The sequence below is a fragment of the Tribolium madens genome, unplaced genomic scaffold, assembly GCF_015345945.1.
Source record: "Tribolium madens isolate multiple individuals breed KSU strain unplaced genomic scaffold, Tmad_KSU_1.1 Scaffold_19;HRSCAF=116;Tcas5.2_LG9, whole genome shotgun sequence".
In the NCBI taxonomy this organism is placed as follows: domain Eukaryota; kingdom Metazoa; phylum Arthropoda; class Insecta; order Coleoptera; family Tenebrionidae; genus Tribolium; species Tribolium madens.
Window position 1 is genome coordinate 3,355,575 of NW_025400983.1, and position 21,970 is coordinate 3,377,544.

The 21,970-nt window shown below is 33.2% G+C and overlaps 4 protein-coding genes across 6 annotated transcripts in view; 3 read left to right on the forward strand and 1 right to left on the reverse strand.

Moving 5' to 3' along the window:
• LOC123010073 overlaps window positions 1-1,303 on the forward strand; it is a 5,986-nt gene extending 4,683 nt beyond the window's left edge. Inside the window, exons 8-11 of the mRNA XM_044406751.1 lie at window positions 1-289; window positions 337-539; window positions 588-661; window positions 709-1,303. Coding sequence (XP_044262686.1) covers window positions 1-289; window positions 337-539; window positions 588-661; window positions 709-958 — 816 coding nt within the window. The 3' untranslated portion in view covers window positions 959-1,303. The remainder of the gene's footprint in view (window positions 290-336; window positions 540-587; window positions 662-708) is intronic.
• LOC123015612 overlaps window positions 1-19,955 on the reverse strand; it is an 80,388-nt gene extending 60,433 nt beyond the window's left edge. Inside the window, exon 1 of one of the 2 annotated variants that reach the window (XM_044415440.1) lies at window positions 19,842-19,955. The gene's annotated coding sequence lies outside the window, so the exon portion shown is untranslated. Of the gene's footprint in view, window positions 1-15,076; window positions 15,191-19,841 lie in introns of those variants that run through there. The other variant, XM_044415441.1, reaches the window with a different exon arrangement.
• LOC123015609 (protein peste-like) lies at window positions 1,569-8,368 on the forward strand. Of its 2 annotated transcripts, XM_044415429.1 has the most exons (8): window positions 1,569-1,721; window positions 2,653-2,733; window positions 2,962-3,400; window positions 5,157-5,354; window positions 5,419-5,710; window positions 5,760-5,959; window positions 6,016-6,089; window positions 8,004-8,368. In XM_044415429.1, the coding sequence occupies exons 2-8, from the start codon at window positions 2,693-2,695 to the stop codon at window positions 8,272-8,274; spliced, it is 1,515 nt and encodes a 504-aa protein (XP_044271364.1). In that variant the 5' UTR covers window positions 1,569-1,721; window positions 2,653-2,692; the 3' UTR covers window positions 8,275-8,368. The 2 variants fall into 2 exon arrangements, with proteins under 2 accessions (XP_044271364.1, XP_044271365.1); XM_044415430.1 differs by lacking the exon at window positions 1,569-1,721 and having other exon boundaries at window positions 2,619-2,733; window positions 2,952-3,400.
• LOC123015610 (facilitated trehalose transporter Tret1) lies at window positions 16,773-21,945 on the forward strand. The gene is made up of 7 exons (XM_044415431.1): window positions 16,773-16,893; window positions 16,945-17,041; window positions 17,099-17,234; window positions 20,534-20,742; window positions 20,789-20,918; window positions 20,964-21,103; window positions 21,152-21,945. The coding sequence occupies exons 1-7, from the start codon at window positions 16,865-16,867 to the stop codon at window positions 21,923-21,925; spliced, it is 1,515 nt and encodes a 504-aa protein (XP_044271366.1). The 5' UTR covers window positions 16,773-16,864; the 3' UTR covers window positions 21,926-21,945.
• The last annotated feature ends 25 nt before the right edge of the window (window positions 21,946-21,970 follow it).

A 21,970-nucleotide genomic window follows, 5' to 3' on the forward strand; every position in this document is an offset into this window, starting at 1 on the left:
GGTACCACCGATTTTGCCGGAGCCATAAACATGGGCACCGGAATTAACTCAACATTGGGTAAAATCTACAACTGGGAATACGACACAAAAACTCACTTTTTCCATGAAAATTGTTCCGACGTTTCTGGGTATAGTGGCCAGTTTTTCCCGAGCGATCTACAACCGGAAAATTTGCTTGCATTTTCACCGGATTTGCGCCGGAAATTGCCCATGCAATTCGCTGGAACGGAAATGGTTGACAACGTTTTGGGGTACAAATACATTGCCGGAGACCAATTTTTAGACAATGGTACCAACCTCATACAACCAAAACTTATTTTTATTAAATACTCCTAGGTACAAATTTTCCGGAAAACTCTTGTTTTTGTAATGGTGAATGTGTACCCTATGGTATGGTCAATCTCTCAACTACAAGACACCAATTTCCAGTTTTTTTTTCCCTGCCACATTTTTTCCGGACAGATCCCTATTATCTAGACTTAATTGACGGTTTGAAACCGGACAAAAACAAGCACGAATCTATGGTTATAGTAGAACCGGTTAGATTTGGTTTAACCGTAATTTAAATTCTGATAACTGTTTTTTAGACCACTGGTATTCCGATTGAAATGAGAGCAAAAGCTCAACTTAATCTTTTGATAAGACCAGTCAAAGGCATTCCGTAAGTAATTCCAAATTTATAATTTTCAAATAAAAAATCTTTTTCAGACTTGTGGAAAACTCTCGCAAAATTTTTGTCCCAGTTTTCTGGACAAAACAAAATGTAAAACTTACAGGAGCACCAATGTATTTGATCAAATTGATTATTAATTTACCAATTATTTGTACATCGTTGGGGTGTTTGATGATTGTGATTAGTTTTGTTTCAATCGCACTAATTATTAAACAATGTCGAAAAAAAATTTCAAGAAAATACGAAAATAATGTAATAAAAGACGAGGAAGTTCCGTTGAATTAAAGCAACTACAAATATTATTCATTTTTTTATTGCTTTATAGTAGTTTCTTGAAAACCATTAGTCTGATTAAAACGAGAAATTGTTGTTACTAGCTAGTTACATAATCTTTGAAAAATTATACATTTGTTTTTATGGCAAGGTTAATGCTCATAATAGGCATAATAAACAAATCGAATAAGTCTAACCGATAAAAATTTACATTTAAAACTTGTTTTTAAACTGAAACACATTTTTCTAATTTAATAATTAACTAATGACGCTAAAACGTTGTTTGGCCTAATTTCCAAGACATAAAATCATGTTTTATGGCCCTAAACACATTTTTCTGGAAAAATTTAACGACAAATACATATACTTATATTTTATTTATCACAAACATATTGTGGGTTGCATCCATTGTACCAAAAATTACGCATTTTGAAGGCAAGATAAAGCCCTACTTTTGCGATAAATTCCCACCGCTTTATTTATAGTAAATGATAGCATTATCCGGACTAATTCTTCACAAACACTGTTAAAAAACCGAAAACATTTTTATTTAGTGTGTCTTCGGTGGGTTGTTGACTCGTTTGCTCCAGTATTATCAAAAGTTTAGTGAAAGGTTATCAGATGTGCCAAGTACAAGCGAACTAAGTTTGTTCAAGGAAACTATCGATTTCAAAAATATTGTTACAATCGAGATAATAAATCAAATATGTGGCGTGCTGGAGGACCGCGCTGTCATTTCCAAGTAATAATTTAATAATCAGCGAGGGATTGATCGGTGGGTGACATATATCTTTTTCTATGATGCTGAAGCGAATTAATTTATTATGGAAACATGGGGGATAATGTATCAATTGTGCTATTGACATGTAAATGCAACTGAGTAATTATTTGTCTTTCATTATTGTCGACCCCTTTGTAATTGGGAATTGTGATAAAGAGAATCTGGCTGTGATAATGACAAGAACATAGATGATTTTTCCCAATAGCAAATCCTTGTTTCTTGTTTACGACAAGATAATATTATTTTCTCAAATAAAAGCCTTTTATAAGACCATCATGTCGGAATTTCATTACACGAGAGAATATGAAAGTTATTAAAAGTAGACACAAAGAGGATTAGCTGAAAAACAATAAACAAATCAAATTCCCTTTAATAACCCTCAATTGTGTAACTTGTAGACGTCACCCGTGATAACTTTTAACCTTTTTCTCTCGTTTTTCTGCACTGTCAGCAATCAATGTTGCAAAAAAACTTCTTTCAAAATTATTTGCACAAGATAAAGCGTATAAATATTGACTTGCACAAAATAATTGCACCTTCGATTTGATCAAAATTTTATCGGGGGAAAAATCGAATTGAAACATTTTTTTTTATTATTTCTACAATGTAAAATTTTAATTACAACACCTGCTCATACTTATCGCTATCTCCGACTTATCTATTTTTGAAATGGTATATATGCGAGTTTTTCCTAAACAAAATTGTTTTGGAAGTTTAAATTTCCTATTGACGAAACATTCAATTATAAAGAAATTAAGATGTTGGCCACTCTGCATTAAATTACATTGCTTACAGTAGCTCTGATAAAGGTCATCCCGATAAGTGTGATAAGACTCTTAAAGTCTATTCGTCCAATAGATAAATCTCTTATTCAAACATAATTGTATGAAATTATTCTACTATTAGTGCTATTTCCTGTGTGCAGACCTTTTGTTGCTCTTTAATGAAAGCAACGAGTCTGGCCCATGACGTACGACCATCCAAACAACAATGCTGTGATATTCAAGTAAGTACACCTATTGTTCCCCTCACTGTCTTTATTAATAATTTATCAAAGAAAAACAGTGTTGTCTAATCGTGTCAAATGTCACTCTCGAAAAAATTTCTCACCACCATTTCGTTTAAAAAATTTTCGCAACACCATGACCCAGCGTGAAATTTCGTAAGTGTATCAAAACAAACCACGCGATAAACATTCCTGCGTCGTAAAAACACTCAAATCAGACATTTCCAGGAATGAAAAAATGAAGAAACGATGCCGATCCTGCTGCAACGTCTGCCTCCTACTCCTAGGAATAGCACTAATCGGTTTAGGACTCGCAATTTTCGCATATTTTGAACCTCTTTACGATTATATGATGACAAGTGCCATGACTTTCACACCAAAGACTGAGCCGTTCAAAGTATGGAGAAAAAACGACCCGCCCTTGGACATGGACATCTACCTCTTCAACTGGACCAACCCTCAGGATCTACACATCCCTGGTGTCAAACCCAAATTCCAAGAAATCGGTCCTTACAGATTCAAGGAAGTGAAGGAGAAAATCAACATCACGTGGCATGATAACAACAACACCATCAGCTACAGGCACAAAAAAACCTACTTTTTCGACGCGAAAAACAGCGTACGACAGCTGGATGACGTCATAAGCACAATAAACGTCGTGCCTTTGGTAAGTCGCAAGATTATCGCAAAATCTAGACACAAATTGTTATTTTTTTATTATGTTCAAAACCACGCTAAATCGAGTGGACTTGTATCGGGCCAGACAAGTGGCCACTTGTCTAATCCCAATTGAATCATGACAAATGGGATTAGATGACCTAATTCAGGGTAAAAAATGACATTGTGTTGCTAAATAGATTAAGAGTGGGCGTTTAATGACTTGAAAGTGGGGCAAAGACGCGACTCTTATCACCATCACATTTAATGCATCTATTAATTTTAATTTTTAATAATTTAATCAAAAAGTAGACGACAACCGGTTCCATCTCAATTTAGGTAATTCAAGAGTGCTTAAAAATAAATTTAGTTAATCTGGGATTTCAAATTAGTTTATCGTGTAAAGGAGATTAAGCACAGGTGCAGTATATTTTATCACCACTTCATTGAAAAACGTTAAAATTCTTAATTCCTTTCGATGTTTCTCGTCATTCTTGCCTCCTAATTGGATTAACATCGATTAGGGTTTTAATTTACACAAAATTGAATAGAATTGATCCAGTTCTTCGTTTAGTAATTTTCAATCATCAAAAAATAGACATAAAATGCTCAAGAAACAATTATTTTTCCCACTTGTTTGCCACCGAAATTAACTCTGAGAGAAAAATGGAATTCAATTGATGTTTCCTCATATTTTCACATTACACTTTTGTATTTTTCTGTTTTCTGTTTACTATGTTTTTGTTTCATTTAGACTTCCTGTTTAGTTATATTAAATTACTTTCAGGTTTTATGTTGTTTCGATTTTTTTGACTACTTTTATCCATTTTTGATACTTTTTAATAATTTTCTTCTTTCTCCAATATTTCTGTTCTACATTCTTCTAATTTTAAGTCTAATATCCGTTTTTCCATATTTTTATTCTTTCTTATGTTGTGCTTTCTTTTTACTAGTTTGTAACATCCTTGTTTCCAATTTTTCAACTTTATTTCTTTCTTTCTTATTTTTTGTAAACTCTATCTTAAATGCTTTTAACGTCACTTTGTCTTTTTTAAAACTTTCTTTTAAATCAGTTTTGTCATCAAATTGTTCTGCCTTCGCAAATTATCTTATTCTGATGTTTTTTGTTTTTGGTTTGCTTTTAAATTAACTAATGACAAGCTGAAACACAGTATTTAAACAAAATGAATACTTATTGTATTAATTTTGCAAAAAAACGTTTAAATTATCAGAAAATTTGATGAAAAAAGAAAATCTTCTGTTTTTATTTTTTTAGTAGATTTGCTTTTCTTTGTTTTAATGTTTCTATTTTTTATTATTCTTATTTTAGGTAAATTATCTGCTTTACAAAGCGATGTTTGCTACCGTTTTTCTATCATTTTTGGTTGAGGCACATTGACGCATAATGTCACCAAGTGTCAGAAGTGTCAAATTGATTGAAATCCAACGCACTCTTGGTTAAAGTTTTTTATTAAACTTAATATTTATGCACTTTTAGGACTGTTTTTCTCTATAAAACTCTACTACTTTGAAGAATTATGAATGAATTATTGTTTTTTACTTTTACTCAATCTCTACTTTTCGCCGTTTTCTACTTTTAGTGCGTCAAAATTTTCCAACAATCTCCAGGAATAAACAATTGCTATCGCGTGACAAAGATGATTAAATTAACGTTTTTACACGGGCGTGAGAGCGTTCAAGCTATAACGTTTTAGTAATAGATAATTTTCTGTTTATTCGATCTATAATCAGTTTAATTTTTGCAGGCAATAGCGTACAAAGCCCGCCATTTTGGTTTTTTCTCCAAACGCACAATTTCCTACTCCCTGTCGTCGTTATCTAGTTTATACGTGACTAAAACGGCCGGTGAGATCCTCTTCGATGGTTACAAGGAGAGCATTTTGAGCATACTAAGTACCGTACCGTTGGCGGGAGTCGTTGATAAGTTCGGATTGTTTTACGGGGTGAGTTGAGTAAGTCGTGAACCGAAATCGAAGCAAATTTACACAAAAATTCCACAAATTTCAGAAAAATAACTCAATGGGCTCTGATGGAGTTTTCAGCATGTGGACAAAAGTCGATGAAGATTTCGGAAAAATCGTCACGTGGAACTACAAAAACGAATCGGAGTTTTACGAAGGGGAGTGTAACGCCGTTAAGGGATCAGCGGGGGAGTTTTACCCCATTAACCAGAAGCGGGATTACATAGAACTTTTCTCCTCCGAATTGTGCAAATTCGCTAAACTCGAATACGAAAAAGACGTCAACGTGAAAGGAGTCTTAGGGTACAAATACACGGCTCGACACATCTTCGACAATGGTTGCATACTTATTTTTTTCTATTCATAGTTTGATCATAATTTTCGCAGGGACGTTGCGACCGGAAAATAAGTGTTTCTGTTCGGGCGATTGTCACCCTTCTGGTGTTTTCAACGTTTCCAAATGTCGGGAAAACTCGCCGACTTTTCTATCAATGCCCCATTTTTACGGTGCTGATCCTTATTATTATAATGCCATTGAGGGATTAAAACCGGAGGACAAACACGAATTTTACATCACTTTGGAACCGGTAAGTGGCGAAACTTTCACATTGACTCTTTACAAACTTTTCAATTTATATTCCAGAAGTCGGGAATAGTTGTGGATATCGGGGCCCGGATGCAAGTCAACGTTCTTTTGCAGCCAATCGAACACATCACGTGAGTTTTTCACACTTGAAATCGGTTTCTAGGTGTGAAAGTTTTCGACTTGGCCAAAGCTGCTCCAAAAGATTTTTTAAATACTGTAAAATAGTAGTTTATTATACTAGTAAAAAAAAGTTTTTCAATCACGAATCACAAGCATGTTCGAATTTAGTTGCTGATTTGACATTAAAGGTCATGTAAATTTGTCATGAAAGAAAAAGCAACCAAAACGATGAAAATTCGATAACAAACGACCATGAGTTATTTAAAAGTAGTAAAGTGAAATGTGTAAAGTTTAATTATTGAATTTTTTCATGTGTTTTTAACAAATTGCGTGTTAATACCTATAAGAAAAAACTCTATTATCGTATTCACGAACGTAGTTTTGTGGGTTATCAATTTCATTTTTCATTACCAACACAGAAGTAAAAAAAATTAATAATTAATAGTTATTTATTATACAAGACGATAAAATTGAATTTTATCTTTGAGAACATATGCTAAAAAAGATAATGAAAATTTCATCGTCGTGTACAAAATAAAATTTTATTCAATCCTCACTAATTCTGTAGTCAATTTGGTCGATATTTATAAATGTCAAAGTAAAATTCAACAATGAAATCTAATGTCAAAGATCGTTAGCAACTAACAACCACAGATATACAACAATGGTTGTATTTTTTTAGCATATAGACGATAAAATTTCATTTTAACATGAAGAGAAGAGTAGATAAAATTTAATTTTAACTAGAAGATTGAATAAAATAAAATTGCAGCAATTTGAAATTATTGATATATGAAGAGGAATCCTGTTAGAAATGTTGAATGTTCTGAAATCCTTATAACAAGAAATCTTTTACTTTAGGTATTTCGCAAACACCTTAAGAATCCATAACAAGGATAATAAAAAATATATTGAAACGCCAAGAAATTATATTGGTGGCGGTTATTTTTGTTATATTTTGTTTCATTACAATTATTTTTTTATCTTTATTGTGCTATAAAAAGTAAACAATATGATAGCAAATAAACATAAAAAATAAAATAAAGAAACAACTTTTTATTGTTATTCTGCTTTATCTCTGCATTCAAGGTAAAAAAATAGTATACAACCAAGTGTTATTTGGTGAAAGATAAACGACATTAAAATAATACTTTTCTTTGTATTTAATTTTTATTTTTTTACCAACTTATAATAAACTTTTTTTTTATTTAGCTAATCGTAATTTTTATGTCATAGTTATTGTCAAAAATTTTATTATACAATGTTGTCATTTATTTTGGCACATATTAATTTAGCAGACCTCAATAATCAGCAAAACAAAGTTTTATTTTATACAGGGTGCGCCAGAACTCGCGCCCCAGAGAAAAATGCCATATAAGGTAAGATACCAGGAACATGGAAAAATGTTAAAAAAATTTTATCTATAAAAATTTCGAAGTTATGAGGGTTTAAAGTTTGCACTTTGACTTTATTTATTTCTATTGGAAAAATAATTTTTCAAGTTTTTTTGCTACATGCTATTAAAAGAGGAAACAAGGAAGCTGTATCCTAAATTGTAACTCTCTTCAATGTTATTTGTGGCTTTTATTTTCAAAATTTTTGTCCCTTTACTAAATAATTGTAAAAAAACATATACAAGATCATCAGTATCATTAAATAGATATAAAAAAATGTCAAATGTCAAAAAATAAATGTCAATTTTTTTTTGACAGATAAAATTTTTTAAACATTTTTTTCATGTTCCTGGTATCTTACCTTACTTGAAAATTTTCTCTGGGGCGCGAGTTCTGGCGCACTCTGTATAGCCCTAAATCTCTATAATTTTTTTTATTTATTTTTTATGTGTAAATAATTTTTTAAACATTTTCGCCGAGTCGCAATCTTTCCACACCAAAGAATAAATTTTGATAAATCGAATTTTTTAGCATGTACGCCGACGTCCCGAAACTCTTCATCCCTTTGTTCTACTTCGACCAGAGCATCCCCGCCACCGACGAATTAGCTTCTCTCCTGATCCAAATCCAGAATCTTCCGGAAGTGAGCAACATTGCCGTTTTGATATTAGTCACTTTAGGCCTCGCTTCGTTCGTATGGGTGGTCGTAATGTACTGTTGGTCAAAAAAGCGAAAACACAAAACCGAATTGAAAATACCTCAAAATAGCGTAACCGTCGAAGAAATACCGCTTCGTTGTTGAAAGCTGAATTTTTATGTTTACGATACACTTTTACGGTGTAATACGATAATTATTGTTATTTTAGTTTTTATTTATATTAAAGACGTTAAAAGTAGCACTCGCTCGTTACAAATTATTTCCCCCTCAGCCAAACACATAAAAATAAAACCGGAGTGGAAATCGTTAAAGTTACTGCCGGTGGTGAACTGCAACACGGATTATTCCGGAACTCGAAGGGTAAATCCCACTGCACCCTTCCGACTAAAACAATGGAAACGATCCGTTGCTGCGGCCTTGACATGATCACGCCTGTCACAAACCAATTTGACACTCGTAATTGTTATAAATGCCACCAAAAGATGATTTAAACGCTGCTCCACACAAATTACGAGATTAATTTCAAACTAACAAGAAACACACTGGAGCATTGTTAGTTGCATACAACAATTACTAAAGTTTTAATCTATTTTATCTAAGGCACACCCTGTACATAATTACATTTTCAGCGTCGTTTCAATTCTTCAACCGATTTCAATTAAGTTTGGAAATAAAGAAAAATTCCATTTATTCCCAGCCACCGCAAATAATTTCAAAATTAACCGCTTTAGTAAAACACAAATTGTATTAACACCCAACAAATTTCATTTAGCCGAATTACCTTTGTATCTCTCTAAATCCGCTTGTGTAGAGTTGTAATTGAATCTTTTGTTCCTTCAATTTCCCCCTTCATTGTTTTTTCCGTTGATTGATTTATTTTGATATTCCGTGAGCGCAAAATATCCTCTATTCTGAGGTAAAAAATTAGTCCAAAGTCTGCAAGAAATTTTTCATTTCTTATTTGTTCCTATTTTGAAATAAATTCGACGCAAAAAATCATCAACCATGGACTTTGTAACACCATTCAGCGGCCATCTTGTCGTGGGAGTTGCAAGAAATTGCCATCTTTTAATAACACGACAATCGTGACTTTTTTGTGTTTTTACATCAACGGACACATGCAAAATCATAATTAATTTGTTTGTTTTTGTAAAAGTGATAAATTTGATAAGTTTATCATTCGAAAACCTTAGTTTTCTGCATGATGAAATTCTAAAATGGATTTCATAAGAAACTTCCCGGTAAAATGGCTTAGAAATGATTATTTTTAACGATCATGACTGGACCGGATGTCGCAAACACATGTCATAAAAAAATAATATATTGACTTATGTAATTGTTCTGATTGCAAGTCCAATAAATCAATTTCCAGGTTGATTGAACTAAAAAATTATCATTAGAAGTTCTTTGAATGTTTCAGACACAATAACTCGATGTGCCAAGTGTTGTGCTTTTTACAAAAATTTCAACTTTTTCTAAAACTAAAACAGTGAGTATTAAAATTTTGACACAATATTCAAAAAAACACCAAAAAACACTTTTTTCAAAAAGTTAAACAACAAAAAACAACCACTTTGTCATTACCCGTCGAATAAAATTGTCTTTTATGCAATGATTTTCTAATAAAAACCACCTTTTCTCATATTGAAAACCAAATTTATTGCGCAGTATAACAAACGAATCTTATCTAAAAATGTTGAAAGAAAAAATTTCACAAAAAATGAGCAATATTTTGCTTTTTTTAATATATTTTTTAAGCTAAAAATTTTAACAAAATATTCCCAAAAACAACAATTTTATGTTTTTTTTTTCGACTTTTTAAAAAGTAAAACAACAAGAAAAAATTACTTTCTAATTAACCGTCGGATAAAGCTGCCTTTTTTGCTATGGTTTCCTAATAAAAACTAGGTTTTCTCATACTAAAACGAAAATTTAATGCGCAGTACAATGAACCAATTTTATCTAAAAACGTTCAAATAAAAAATTCTCACAAAAAATAAGCAATAGTTTTTTTAAAACTAAAACAGTGACTATTAAAAATTTCAACACAATTTCCCAAAAACAATTTTTTTATATTTTTTTTTCGACTTTTTCAAAAAGTAAAACAAGAAAAAAATTACTTTGCATCGTCGGATAATTTTTTTTGCAATGATTTTCTAATTAATAAACTAAAATGCAAATTTATTGCGCAGTACGATGGACCAATTTTATTTAAAAACGTTCAAATAAAAAATTCTCACAAAAAATGCGCAATAGTTTTGTTTTTTAAAAAAATATTTTTTTTAAACCAAAACAGTGAGTATTAAAATTTTTAACACAATTTTCCCAAAAACCACAATTTTATGTTTTTGTCGACTTTTTCAAAACTTTTTCAAAAAGTAAAACAACAAGAAAAAAATTACACTGCAATCAACCGTCGGATGAAATTGCCTTCTTTGCAATTATTTTCTATTAAAAACTACGTTTCCTGATTCTGAAACGAAAATTTATTACGCATTAAAATAAACCAATTTTATCTAAAAATATTCAAACTTAAAATTCTTACAAAAAATGAGCAATAGTTTTTTTCAAAAAAAAAACATTTTTTTTCTAAAACTAAAACATTTTAACAAAAAAAAAACAAAATAAGATAGAGGTTTCGTGTTTTTTCAAACTTTTTCGATTTTTTCAAAAGGTAAAAGAGCCAGAAAAAACTACGTTGAAATTTACCGTCGGACAAAACTGCCTTTTTTGCAATGATTTTGTAATAAAAACCGAGTTTTCTGCTACTAAAACGCAAATTTATTGCGCAGTATAATAGACCAATTTTATCTAAAATCGCTCCAATAAAAAATCCCCATAAAAAATGAGGGTAAACGAGCACAATTTCCTAGAAATTCAAGAGTACAAAGTACCAATAGGTCGTCTAAATAAATCAAGTGATAAATCATAAATTTCACGGAGAACTACGTTTTATTTCAGAAATATGTTAAGCTTCTGACCTAGATAATTTATAGTCTAGAAAAAAACAACACATGAAATTAAAACAATTCACCTCGGAGAATATTAAAATGCTAAGTGAATCACGTTTGTATTCAATGACAAAAATTTCATTTTGAAAGCTTTCCATTCCAAACAACTAGGTAAAACGCGCAATTAAACATAATTAGTGTGTTCCTTTCGCTACATTACCCAAAATTTCAATTTAGTAAAAGATCAAAGAGCTAGTTTCATCATTAATCAAATTCTTGAAAACAATCCCAAATTTTTCTAATAATTTACATAAAAAATTCCACATTTCTCATCACCTCCCGAATTTCCAATAACTCTCAACTTTTCATTTTTTCCCTCCGACGACGGAAACATCGTTCCTCGCAAAATTGCATCGGCCACAAAACCGTTATCTCTTAATGAAATTTCTCAACATACGGCGTCTCAAATTTGTTAACAATTTTAATAATTTTTCTACTATCGATCTGTCTCGAGTGATAAGAACAGAGGTGATAATCGTCGAGGAAATAGCAACCCATTTTTATCTAGGACTCTTCTATACACTGAGATAGAGTAAATGGCGTTCGAAGCTCGGAGAAATAAAGCTCGAGTTGAGATTACGAGCAATTCTGGTGGATGCGCCCGGATAGAAAAACCGAGTTTAATTTCGCGACTAAATAATAAAACAAGCCGATCCACCCCTCATCACATTATAATTCAAAGGAAATCTGATAAGGGATGTTCTGATCTTACGAGAAATTCAATCACAATAAAATTGATTAAATTGCAACTTAAAAACTAACACAAGTCGAATTTAGCAAAATTCTATTACCGGTTTTACTTCTAAAGTTCACTATCCAAATAATGACAAACAAATCAAATTTATGACAAAGCGGTACCAAATACAGATAATTTTAATCGAATTGTTGACAATTTTTCTCAATTAATTAATTACTAGATAAAAATTTCAGTCTGATTCCAAGTGTAATTAATTTTGCTTGTATCCGATCAATCGGACCATTTTTCATTCATAATAAATCACCCTTGAATAATAGACTAGGTGGAAAACTATCCAAAAACTTGAGTTAAAAATTATGAGCGACTTCATTTATTATTGCGTCGAAATTTCCATAATAAATCCTTGAAGAAAAAGGTCTGTCTAATTTGACATATTATCGGGATTCAAACAGAAAGGAAATACAATCCCGACTCTGCTTTTAGACTTTACTATCTCTTCAGGTTCAGCGCTTTCAAAGCGCATCTTTTTAAATAAAATAATAATTCTTCAAAGATGTATAAAAGTAAGCCTTTGATGGGTTGGTTTTCAGAGTGGCCGCAACGAAGATAAAGTATTGTAGGTTAATGCTGTTTCAATTTTACGACACAATAAATGAATTTAAGTGTCAAAAACATAAACGATCGATACATAATCGATAACCTCGATTTGTTTACTATTAGAGGAGACACACGACGGTACAAGGCCGGTAAATTTTGATCAGATAGTGCTCCATATGTGCTAATGTTTAGTAGATATTGATTAAAACACAACTACTATTTATATGCGACTTAAACTACAAGTAACTACAACAACCACGTCAATGCAAATTATTATTGCAAGTTTTTTTACAACTATTTTATGTTTAGCACCGTTGGAAAGTACTTATAATTTCCTATCTCATAAAAAAAGATTATAGTTCTGCAATAAATAGTTACTGAGAAAATCGCTGGTAAAGACGAAAATAGCAATAATCTTAATTCGACAATAACTTCTAAACTATCAAGAATTTTGCGATTTTCTCGACGCCAATCAATTTTCTTCTCTATTATTATAACAGGATACAAAAAGAATTAAAACTTATTAAGTAACAAATTTTTACTTCATATTTTACGATAAAAAGCTCTCATGCTTATGCGCTCTTATTTGCTCTTATGCACTTATGCTCTCTTATTTAGATTAGAGAAAAATTGCCCCTTTTTGTGAGATTCGAACCTCGCACCTACCTGCCGGAAGTAGTAACCTTTTGTCACTACGCCACCACGCCGCCGGTAGTTTCAATTCTTTAATTCAATATATTCATAGATTTATATGTATAGATTTATGTTTGCGTTTCTAAAACGTTGTATGCATTTTTCTGTGTCTCTTTGACCTCTGAGAATGCATTGGGTTAAATATTGAAATTTTCAACTTTCCCGATTTATGTCGATTTTTGGTTATTAGTTAATAACTCCGAAACTTTTATTAATAACCCGCTTGTGTTTGGTCCCGTTGAAAACCACTTTTCATTTTCTGTCATATAAAAACAAATAATTAGCGAGAAAAATGCTAAAAAGTTAAAACCTATACTAGAAACTATTGCAGTTTTTTCGACGCTAACTGACTTTTCAGAAGATTTTACATAAGAAAACTTTAAAATATTTTACACAAATAAAAAAAATTGGAAGCGTTTTTGACTGCAAAAATCTCAAAAAATTGTACTCTATTACTACAACAGGTCCCCTAATAGGATTAAAATTTATTAAAATACAAAATTTTAGTTGATATTTTGATATTTTAGTGACCTTATGTCACTACGCCACCAAGCTCCCGACATGTATTTGTGCTCTGGTCTAATATATTCATATTAATTTTTTTTTAATTTCTAATTTTTGTATTTCTACGACGTTTTATGCACTTTTAGACCTCTTGAAATGTATTTCGATCAATTTTAAAGTTTTCAATTTTTAGATTTTTGACAATATTTTTTGGTACCCGGAGCGGTCTATTGAAAGCACTTTTAATTTTATAATTTTCTTACAGTAAATATCAAAAATACAAAGTCAAAGGAACCAAAGACGCTTTTGTGTAAAATGTTCGTTGCTAAAAGATATTTAACACAAAATAAAATGTTCAAAGACATTTACTTAACACACCCAATCTCGGACGTCACATTTTCTGACTCAGTTTTTTACAAAAGGCGCTGCGCAAGAATGATTAGCAAAAACTGAAAGGAGTGCGCATATGGTGATCACTTGATCAGTCAATTTGATCACGCTTTCGCCATTCCTTGCACTGCTGTGCTCCTGATACCACGATTTTGTTTATGAACGCTTTGCTTGGAGAAAATGTCCAGTTTTAGTTTTGCATGCGGACATTTTTGTTAATGAACATTTTTCAATTTAAACATTTTATTAATTACAATTCTTTGAAAATATTTGGTTTGGTTTTATGTTTTAAAAACATTTTAAGAAAATTGCAATTTATTTACAAACTTTGTGCGATCACACGGGAGCCCGAATTTTATGCCAACCAACTCCCCAGAACATTTTACATAGGTATAGTACAAAACATAAACCGTTTTCAATATACTTTAGTCAAAATTAATAAAATAAAAAACAACTAAAAATTTTTGAGTAGAAACAAACCTTGTTATTTACGAATATGTTAATAATATTCACACATACTTTTTTTTTTTAAATTAAGACTGAGCATTTATACTTTCTCCATTTTTTGAGAATATTTTTGAATAATGCAAATATGTTACTATCATTATTTTTTTTAATAATTTTTTGTCGACCAAAGTAGTCAAAGTTTATTGTTTAGAAAATTGAGTTTTGACAAATCGTGCAATACCACGTATTGAAGTTCCCGATCTTCTCAAAATGTTTACTTTTAGATTAAAAATAACAAGAATAATTAAAAAAATTGCCTGCTATTTATAATTGACTGTTGATATCAATCCAAAAAAACAACCAATTTCTCTTCGATAACCCAAAATGCATGAATAATCCTAACCCACCTCAACCCAAACCCCCTCGTCCAGCACTCCAATAGTAAACAATATCTCGTAAACTCCGCATTATTTTCGAATCCTCTCTTCATTGTTTTGACTGTCCGTTCTTTTTATTCATTATTTATGTGGTGTCCCCGAAATAAACAGAGCAAAGCTGTACGAATGAACTTTGCGTATTATTACTAACGATATTCTTTATCACTTACGAGAGGTCCTCGGGTCATCAAAAATTTCACTACTTTAACCACGAATCCCTCACGACACATCAAACCGGGAAAAACCTCGACCAAGTTAACACAAGTGTCTTTATTGACGAAAATTCAACATGTTTCGAGTGCTTTCTCTCGTTCTCCTTCTGGTTTGTGTGGCCGACTTGAGAAATATCGACACAAAAAATTATTACCAACTTTCGACAACCACCGCTGATGAAGCGAAACAAGAAGAGTTGGTTTTTTTCACCAATGATGGACTTTTACAAGTGGAGTTGCAACAAATCGAGGAGGAGGTGCCCAGTGCCACCCCCAAGAAGGAGAAAACGCGGTGTATTGGACCGGCAACACTAATGGCTCTGTGTTTCTAATTATTTAGTCAAAACTTTAATTTATATTTAATCGTTAGATTAAGTTGTGTGAGTATTATAATAATTTATTCAGTGTTTTGCTTATTTAATTCCATTCCATAATAAAACGTTTTTTAACATTTTTGTTTCGTTTCAATTCCAATTTTATTGCTTAAAAACGTAGACGCAAACAAAACAGAGTACGTGGTCTAATAAAACATGCAAAAGTCGATGAAAATAAACAAATTCTACAACAAAGTCTACATTATCTCCGACATTTTTATGCACAAAGTTATTCTTGAACCAAACCCGCAACAATTTATTGTAAATAAATAATTGTGTTATTTTTAGACGTGTTCAATCACCTACCTACACTCCTCCTCTCGCTAACATTTAATTAATTTATTTTGTGATAACATTTGATGACTCATTGACTCGAAAACAAGTTACAAAAAAACTAACGAAGCTGTCAACAGCAAGTCTCAGTTGGCCAACTGATAATTTAAAGAAAATTTATTATTACATATGTTTTTCATTATCTCGAGCCAAAGCTCAGAAAAGCTGAAAGCGTCAGAAAGTTTATGAAGCGATAACAAGTTTCAAAATGTAAAGAAACGACTCGAGTTAGATGTACTGGAATTTGAGAAAACTTTAAATTGCTGAAGTAATTTTTGCAACAACTAGAATATAATTAACGAAATCAGGATAATAAACGGATTCAAGACGTTAAACTAATTTTATGTGAAAACTTATTTTAATTTATCCTAAGGAGAGAAAACCAATTTTTCTTTTAATTGTAAATTTTACATAATAAAGTTTTCCTAGAACGGATTTAATTAGTTTATTACCCTCAACAGTTGCCCTAAAACCGCATCCTCACATAACTATTTAAAGGGTCCTGAAACTGTTACCTGCAACCAAATTTAGTCATTTTTATTTCAAAATAGCCAAAATCAATAGCCAATAATGTAAACATAAAACCAGTTGCAAAATGAGTCACTCGTAAACGGACGAAATCAATTTAAAAATAAAACCAATCAAATTATTCAAATTGTAAGACAGATCTTTATTCAGTTGATTTAAATTTTGCCAACTATTTGAATGAAAAGAGGTCAAGGTGATAAAATTTGATAAACAAACAACAAATTTTCCAACTCAAATTAGTAATTCTAAGCCTTTGATAATTTCCAAGAGTTTTAACTGGTGGGTGTCGTCAAGGTCATCGACAATTGAAACCCCAATTGACCCACATTTGCGAAAAAATCAACACCTGAAGACCGTCAAGGATCCTCCGCGCGAAAAAATAGAACGGAAGTTTCATTTGCAAAAACGTTATTGGTGATGAGAGACAAGGATTTAGGCGTGGAGGGGGCTCAAATATTACTCCACCAAGACGGATAAAACAAAAAGATGAAGCACTTTGTCACAGTTGACAATGTGCTCCGATACCAAATCAGATCACAGGTAGGTAAGGGACTTTTGGGGGAAAAACTGGTTTCTATAGTGAGTTTGCAGCACTGATGACGACACTAGAACCTCGCAGTACCAACCCTTGCAAGAGAAAAGGCCCCAAAACAGGAAAAAATGCACATGGAAGGGTATAGCAGCTCAGGTAGGAAAAAAAATATGCATTACATTGAAGTGTTAACAATTTTTTTTATTTTCTCAGAGTTTTGTGACAAGTGCCGTAATGCTGAGCTCGGCGAGCTGCGGCATGCCCGTGGGGTACTCCGCGGTGCTCCTCCCCCAGCTGAAGTACCCCAACGAGACCTTGCAAATCGACGACGAAATTGGTTCTTGGATAGGTAAGCCCCATTACCCACTCAATAAATCATTAGTTTTCATCAGTCTTGACCGGTTCAACACCCCAAATATTTTTCTTCCTCAAGAGTGGCTAATTACTCAATTTAACTCAATAGTAAGGTCATTCACTCGGCTTCACCTTCAATGGACGCAAAAAATAGGTCAAGATCTTTGTCGTTTTATGAATCGAGACGACCTACCGGTGCAATTCCGGAGACTCACCGCTTTTTTACCGAATTGACGAGATAATGGCGGATTTGGGTCAAGATGTGTGTGTTTACGCATTGTTCACTCACAGAGTAAATGTTTGATTTAATCTCGAATGGACATGTAAGCCGAAAGTGGCCCTTTGACGCAGAGCATTGACCTTTTATTCACAAGTTTCTCAAGCAGTCTTGCCAACCGACGTTTATTTCACAATACGAAGTGTTAAAAAATATTTTATTTGTAAAAGTTGACAAAAGAGTCTCAAAATGGCCATTACGGCCCTTGCAATCAAGTTTTTTTACAAAAAATTGGCCAAACTGAAGCCATTTTCCCCTGGCATTTCTTTCACATTTAAATCGGAAAAAAATAAAAAATGCAATAAAACGAGCAAACATTTTATTGGAAAAGCAAACAAACGGCCCTTTTTATTATTTTTCGTCGTGAGTAATCTTCAACAGTTTACAATGGTTAAGCTGTCAATAATACTCTAGTAAGTCACAGAACTGTTAAATTTTTAAAATTTGATTTTTTTTTAATACGATAATTTAATAGAATGAAAAACGTGCTGTTTTAAGGGCCATAACCACTCCCTAGGTCATTATGGCACTCTTAACAGCCTTAAATACGTGAATAACTAATAAAGCAAATGTTTGATTTACTGTCGAATGGACGTAATGTAAGCCAAAAGTGGCCCTTTAACGAAAAGGGTATTGACCTTTTATTAGCAAGTTTCTTTAAAAAAATCGTAGCAGTCTTGCCAACCCACATTTGTTACACCAGTACGAAGTTTTACTTTTTTTTTCACAATTTCGAATAAATGACGCAAAAAGCGTTAATATTTTATATGGAAAAGTTGTCAGAAGAGTCGTAAATGGTCATTACGACTCTCGCAATCAATTTTTTTACGAAAAATTGCCGAAAATTTTGAAAAACTAGGCCATTGTCGACTAGCATTTGTTCCACATTTTTCAATCAGAAAAAAAATAAAAAATTGCAATAAAATAAGCCAAATTGCACAAATACAAGGGCTCTTTTTACTATTTTAGAACAAATGTTTAATTGGCCCTTCACTGCATACAAGCGTCTCTAATAAAATCGCAGCAACCGACATTTGTCTCACTAGTAATAAATAAAAGTAATAAAACACAATTTCGACTAAATGACGCAAAGGGCGTTAATATTTTATTTGTAAAAGTTGACAAGAGTCTCAAAATGGTCATTACGGCCCTTGCAATCAAGTTTTTTTACAAAAAATAGCGGCAAACTGAAGCATTTGGCATTTGTTTCACATTTCAATCGGAAAAAAATAAAAAATTGCAATAAAATGAACAAACATTTTATTGGAAAAGCAAACAAACGGCCCTTTTTATTATTTTTCGTCGTGAGTAATATTCATCAATTTACAATCTTTAAGCTGTCAATAATACTCTAGTAACTCACAGAACTGTTAAATTTTTAAAATTTGAATTTTTTTTTATACGATAATTTAATAGAATGAAAAACGTGCCGTTTTAAGGGCCATAACGACTCCCTTGGTCATTATGGCTTTCTTAAAAGCCTTAAATACGTGAATAACTAATAAAACAAATCTTTGATTTACTGTCGAATGGACGTAATGTAACCCAAAAGTGCCCTTTAACGAAAAGAGTATTGACATTTTATTCGCAAGTTTCTTTAAGAAGATCGTAGCAGTCTTGCCAACCCACATTTGTTTCACCAGTACGAAGTTTTACTTTTTTTCACAATTTCGAATAAATGACGCAATATTTTATTTTAGAAGAGTCTTAAAATGGCCATTACGACCTTCGCAATCAATTTATTTACGAAAAATGACCGGAAATTTTGAGAAAACTAGGCCATTGTCGACTAGTATTTGTTTCACATTTTTAAGTCAGAAAAAAAAAATAAAAACTGCTATAAAATAAGCCAAAATGCACAAATCAAGGGCTCTATTTTAAAACAAGTGTTTGATTGTCCCTTTACTGCATACAAGCGTCTCTAATAAAATCGCAGCAGTCTTGCCAACCGACATTTGTTTCACTAGTACGAAGTAATAAAAGACAATTTCAACTAAATGACGCAAAGGGCGTTAATATTTCTTTTGTAAAAGTTGACAAAAAGTCTCAAAATAGACATTACGACCCTTACAATCAAATTTTTTACGAAAAATTACCGGAAAATCGCGGCAACCTGAAGTCATTGTCGCCGGCATTTGTTTCACATTAAAGCCGAAAAAAATTATGAAATTGCAATAAAATGGCCAAATACTTTATTGAAAAAAGGAACAAACGGCTGTTTTTACAATTTTAAGCCTTTTTTCAGGAAAAATTTCGGTAACTTGATCGCCATTTGTTTCACCAAAATTGGCAAACTTTTGATGAAAACTCGCAAAGCGCACTAACCTTCTCACCGCAAGAGTAAATAAAAACTCCTTCAGCCATTCTGAAGCTTTTTGTAGTAAAAACCACCCAAAAAAGTTTAATAAATACGAAACTTGCACTTGACGCCACTTACCGGCTTCACGTTAAAACTTTGACATAAGACAGTGGCGTCGGGGGTTGTATTTTAACCACAATGCAAAAAATAATTTCGTCTGTAGCTAAGTACACGACTTAATAATAAATAACATTAAGAATTGTGATTTTTTGTCGTTGTGGATTGCGATATAATTTATGCGGGCTAGCAAACGTTTATTTATGAGTTTGTTGATTGTCACTTGTTTCGAACTTTTGGGAATTTGGCCTAATAATAAATATTTAAATTAATTAAATAAAGAGAGTGTTTTTGGTAGAGGAGCTGGGAGAAACTTTGTCTATTTTTAAGTAGTAAAAGATTTTGTAAAATATAGGGCGCCAGTGGCGGCTCGTCTAAATTTAACCGTGTCCAAAATGGCGGTGAATTCAAAAACTCAAAAATTTGCATGTTATAATCAATAACTCCCGCAGGCTCCGACCCATTTATTGCAAAAATCCCAAAGTTGAACAAATCGCAAGGGATTCCGTCCGCAAATGAAACTCTTCATCCTAATCCCCCTCGAGCTTAACTCGCGACTCCCGCTTAGCATAAAAATCACCCCCGATTGATTTTTCCACAGCGAGTGTCCATTCCGCCGCCACCCCCTTTGGCTCTCTCCTCAGCGGCCTTTTAATGGACCGTTGCGGCAGAAAATTAGCTTTACAAATAGCTTCTCTCCCCTTAATTCTCGGCTGGATCCTCATCGGTCTTTCCCCCAATCACGCAATCCTGCTAGCAGGCCGCGTTGTCGCAGGATTATCAGCAGGACTCACAGCCGCTGCAGGCCAGGTACAAGTCCCAAAAACCCATCAGTAGTGTAATAAAAAAATTCCAGGTCCTGATTGGGGAAATTACCGAACCGCATCTCCGCGGGATGTTCTCGAGTGTTCCATTCGCGAGCTATTCCTTCGGGATTCTCCTCGTTTATGCTCTAGGGTCGGTGCTTCCCTGGCGGTTGGTTGCAGGTGAGTAACCCTGACAAACTCACAAGTTACTAAATCTGATCCTAGGGTTAAGTACAGTGTTGCCGGTTCTTGCAATCACAATTTTCTTTTTCTTGCCCGAAAGTCCGGTGTGGTTGGTCCGGAATGACAAACCCGAGAAGGCTAGAAAGGCACTAGTGTGGCTCCGGGGCGGAGATTCGATTCAAGTAAGTAGGTGAAATGTTGTATGCAACTCGGGATAATTTTCCATGTAGGCTCGACTCGAAACGGAGCATTTAACAGAACGGATTGAAAGGGAACAAAAAATCGAGACGGCTACTAGAACCGGAAATGTGATTTTTCGCCCGGAAGTCATCAAACCTTTCATCATAATCAATGTTTTCAACATCATGCAAATCTTCTCCGGGACTTACATTATAGTTTTCTACGCCGTTGATATTTTGGGTCATATAAATAACCAAATGGACCATTTTATGACTGCTGTTTTGACAGCTGGTGTTCGTTTTATTTTCTCTCTTGTGGCTTCGGCCCTTTTGGCCCTAATTGGGCGCCGGGCGTTAGCCCTCACTTCCGGTCTCGGAACCGCAATTTCGGCCTTATGTCTCGGCACTTTTCTCTACCCGCGTGACAATTGCACGATTTCCGACTCCGGGGGCTACTTCCCCGCCCTCTGTGTGCTACTCTACGTAGCTACAAACACGGTCGGTTTCATGATTTTACCCGGAGTCATGCTCGGCGAGTTGTTTCCTGCAAAAGTCCGGGGTTTGGCGGGAGGCTTAACCTTCATGATTTTCAACTTCGTCCTGTTTGCAACGGCGAAGGCGTTTCCGGTTATGAAAAATGGAGTGGGGGTGCATGGCGTGTTTTGGATTTTTGGAGGCACGGCATTGGTCGCGAGCGTTTTTCTTTATTTCATGCTACCGGAAACTAAGGGAAAGACGTTGAGTCAAATTGAAGATTATTTCCAGGAGGGAAATGTCACGTGGGTGACACGGAAAAAGGGAGAGGACAAGACTGTACACGTGTGATAAATAAAAACTTTTATTAATAAATTTGTTTTATTTTTGAGGAAA

What these genes read in the sequence shown, in the direction of transcription:
- LOC123015609 (XM_044415429.1), top strand. Translation starts at nt 2,693, where the DNA reads ATGACGTACGACCATCCAAACAACAATGCTGTGATATTCAA. An exon ending in CAATAAACGTCGTGCCTTTG is followed by an intron (nt 3,401 to 5,156) that starts GTAAGTCGCAAG and finishes TAATTTTTGCAG; the next exon opens with GCAATAGCGTACAAAGCCCG. An exon ending in TTTACATCACTTTGGAACCG is followed by an intron (nt 5,960 to 6,015) that starts GTAAGTGGCGAA and finishes TTTATATTCCAG; the next exon opens with AAGTCGGGAATAGTTGTGGA.
- LOC123015610 (XM_044415431.1), top strand. Translation starts at nt 16,865, where the DNA reads ATGTGCTCCGATACCAAATCAGATCACAG. An exon ending in TCACAGCCGCTGCAGGCCAG is followed by an intron (nt 20,743 to 20,788) that starts GTACAAGTCCCA and finishes AAAAAATTCCAG; the next exon opens with GTCCTGATTGGGGAAATTAC. An exon ending in TCCCTGGCGGTTGGTTGCAG is followed by an intron (nt 20,919 to 20,963) that starts GTGAGTAACCCT and finishes ATCTGATCCTAG; the next exon opens with GGTTAAGTACAGTGTTGCCG.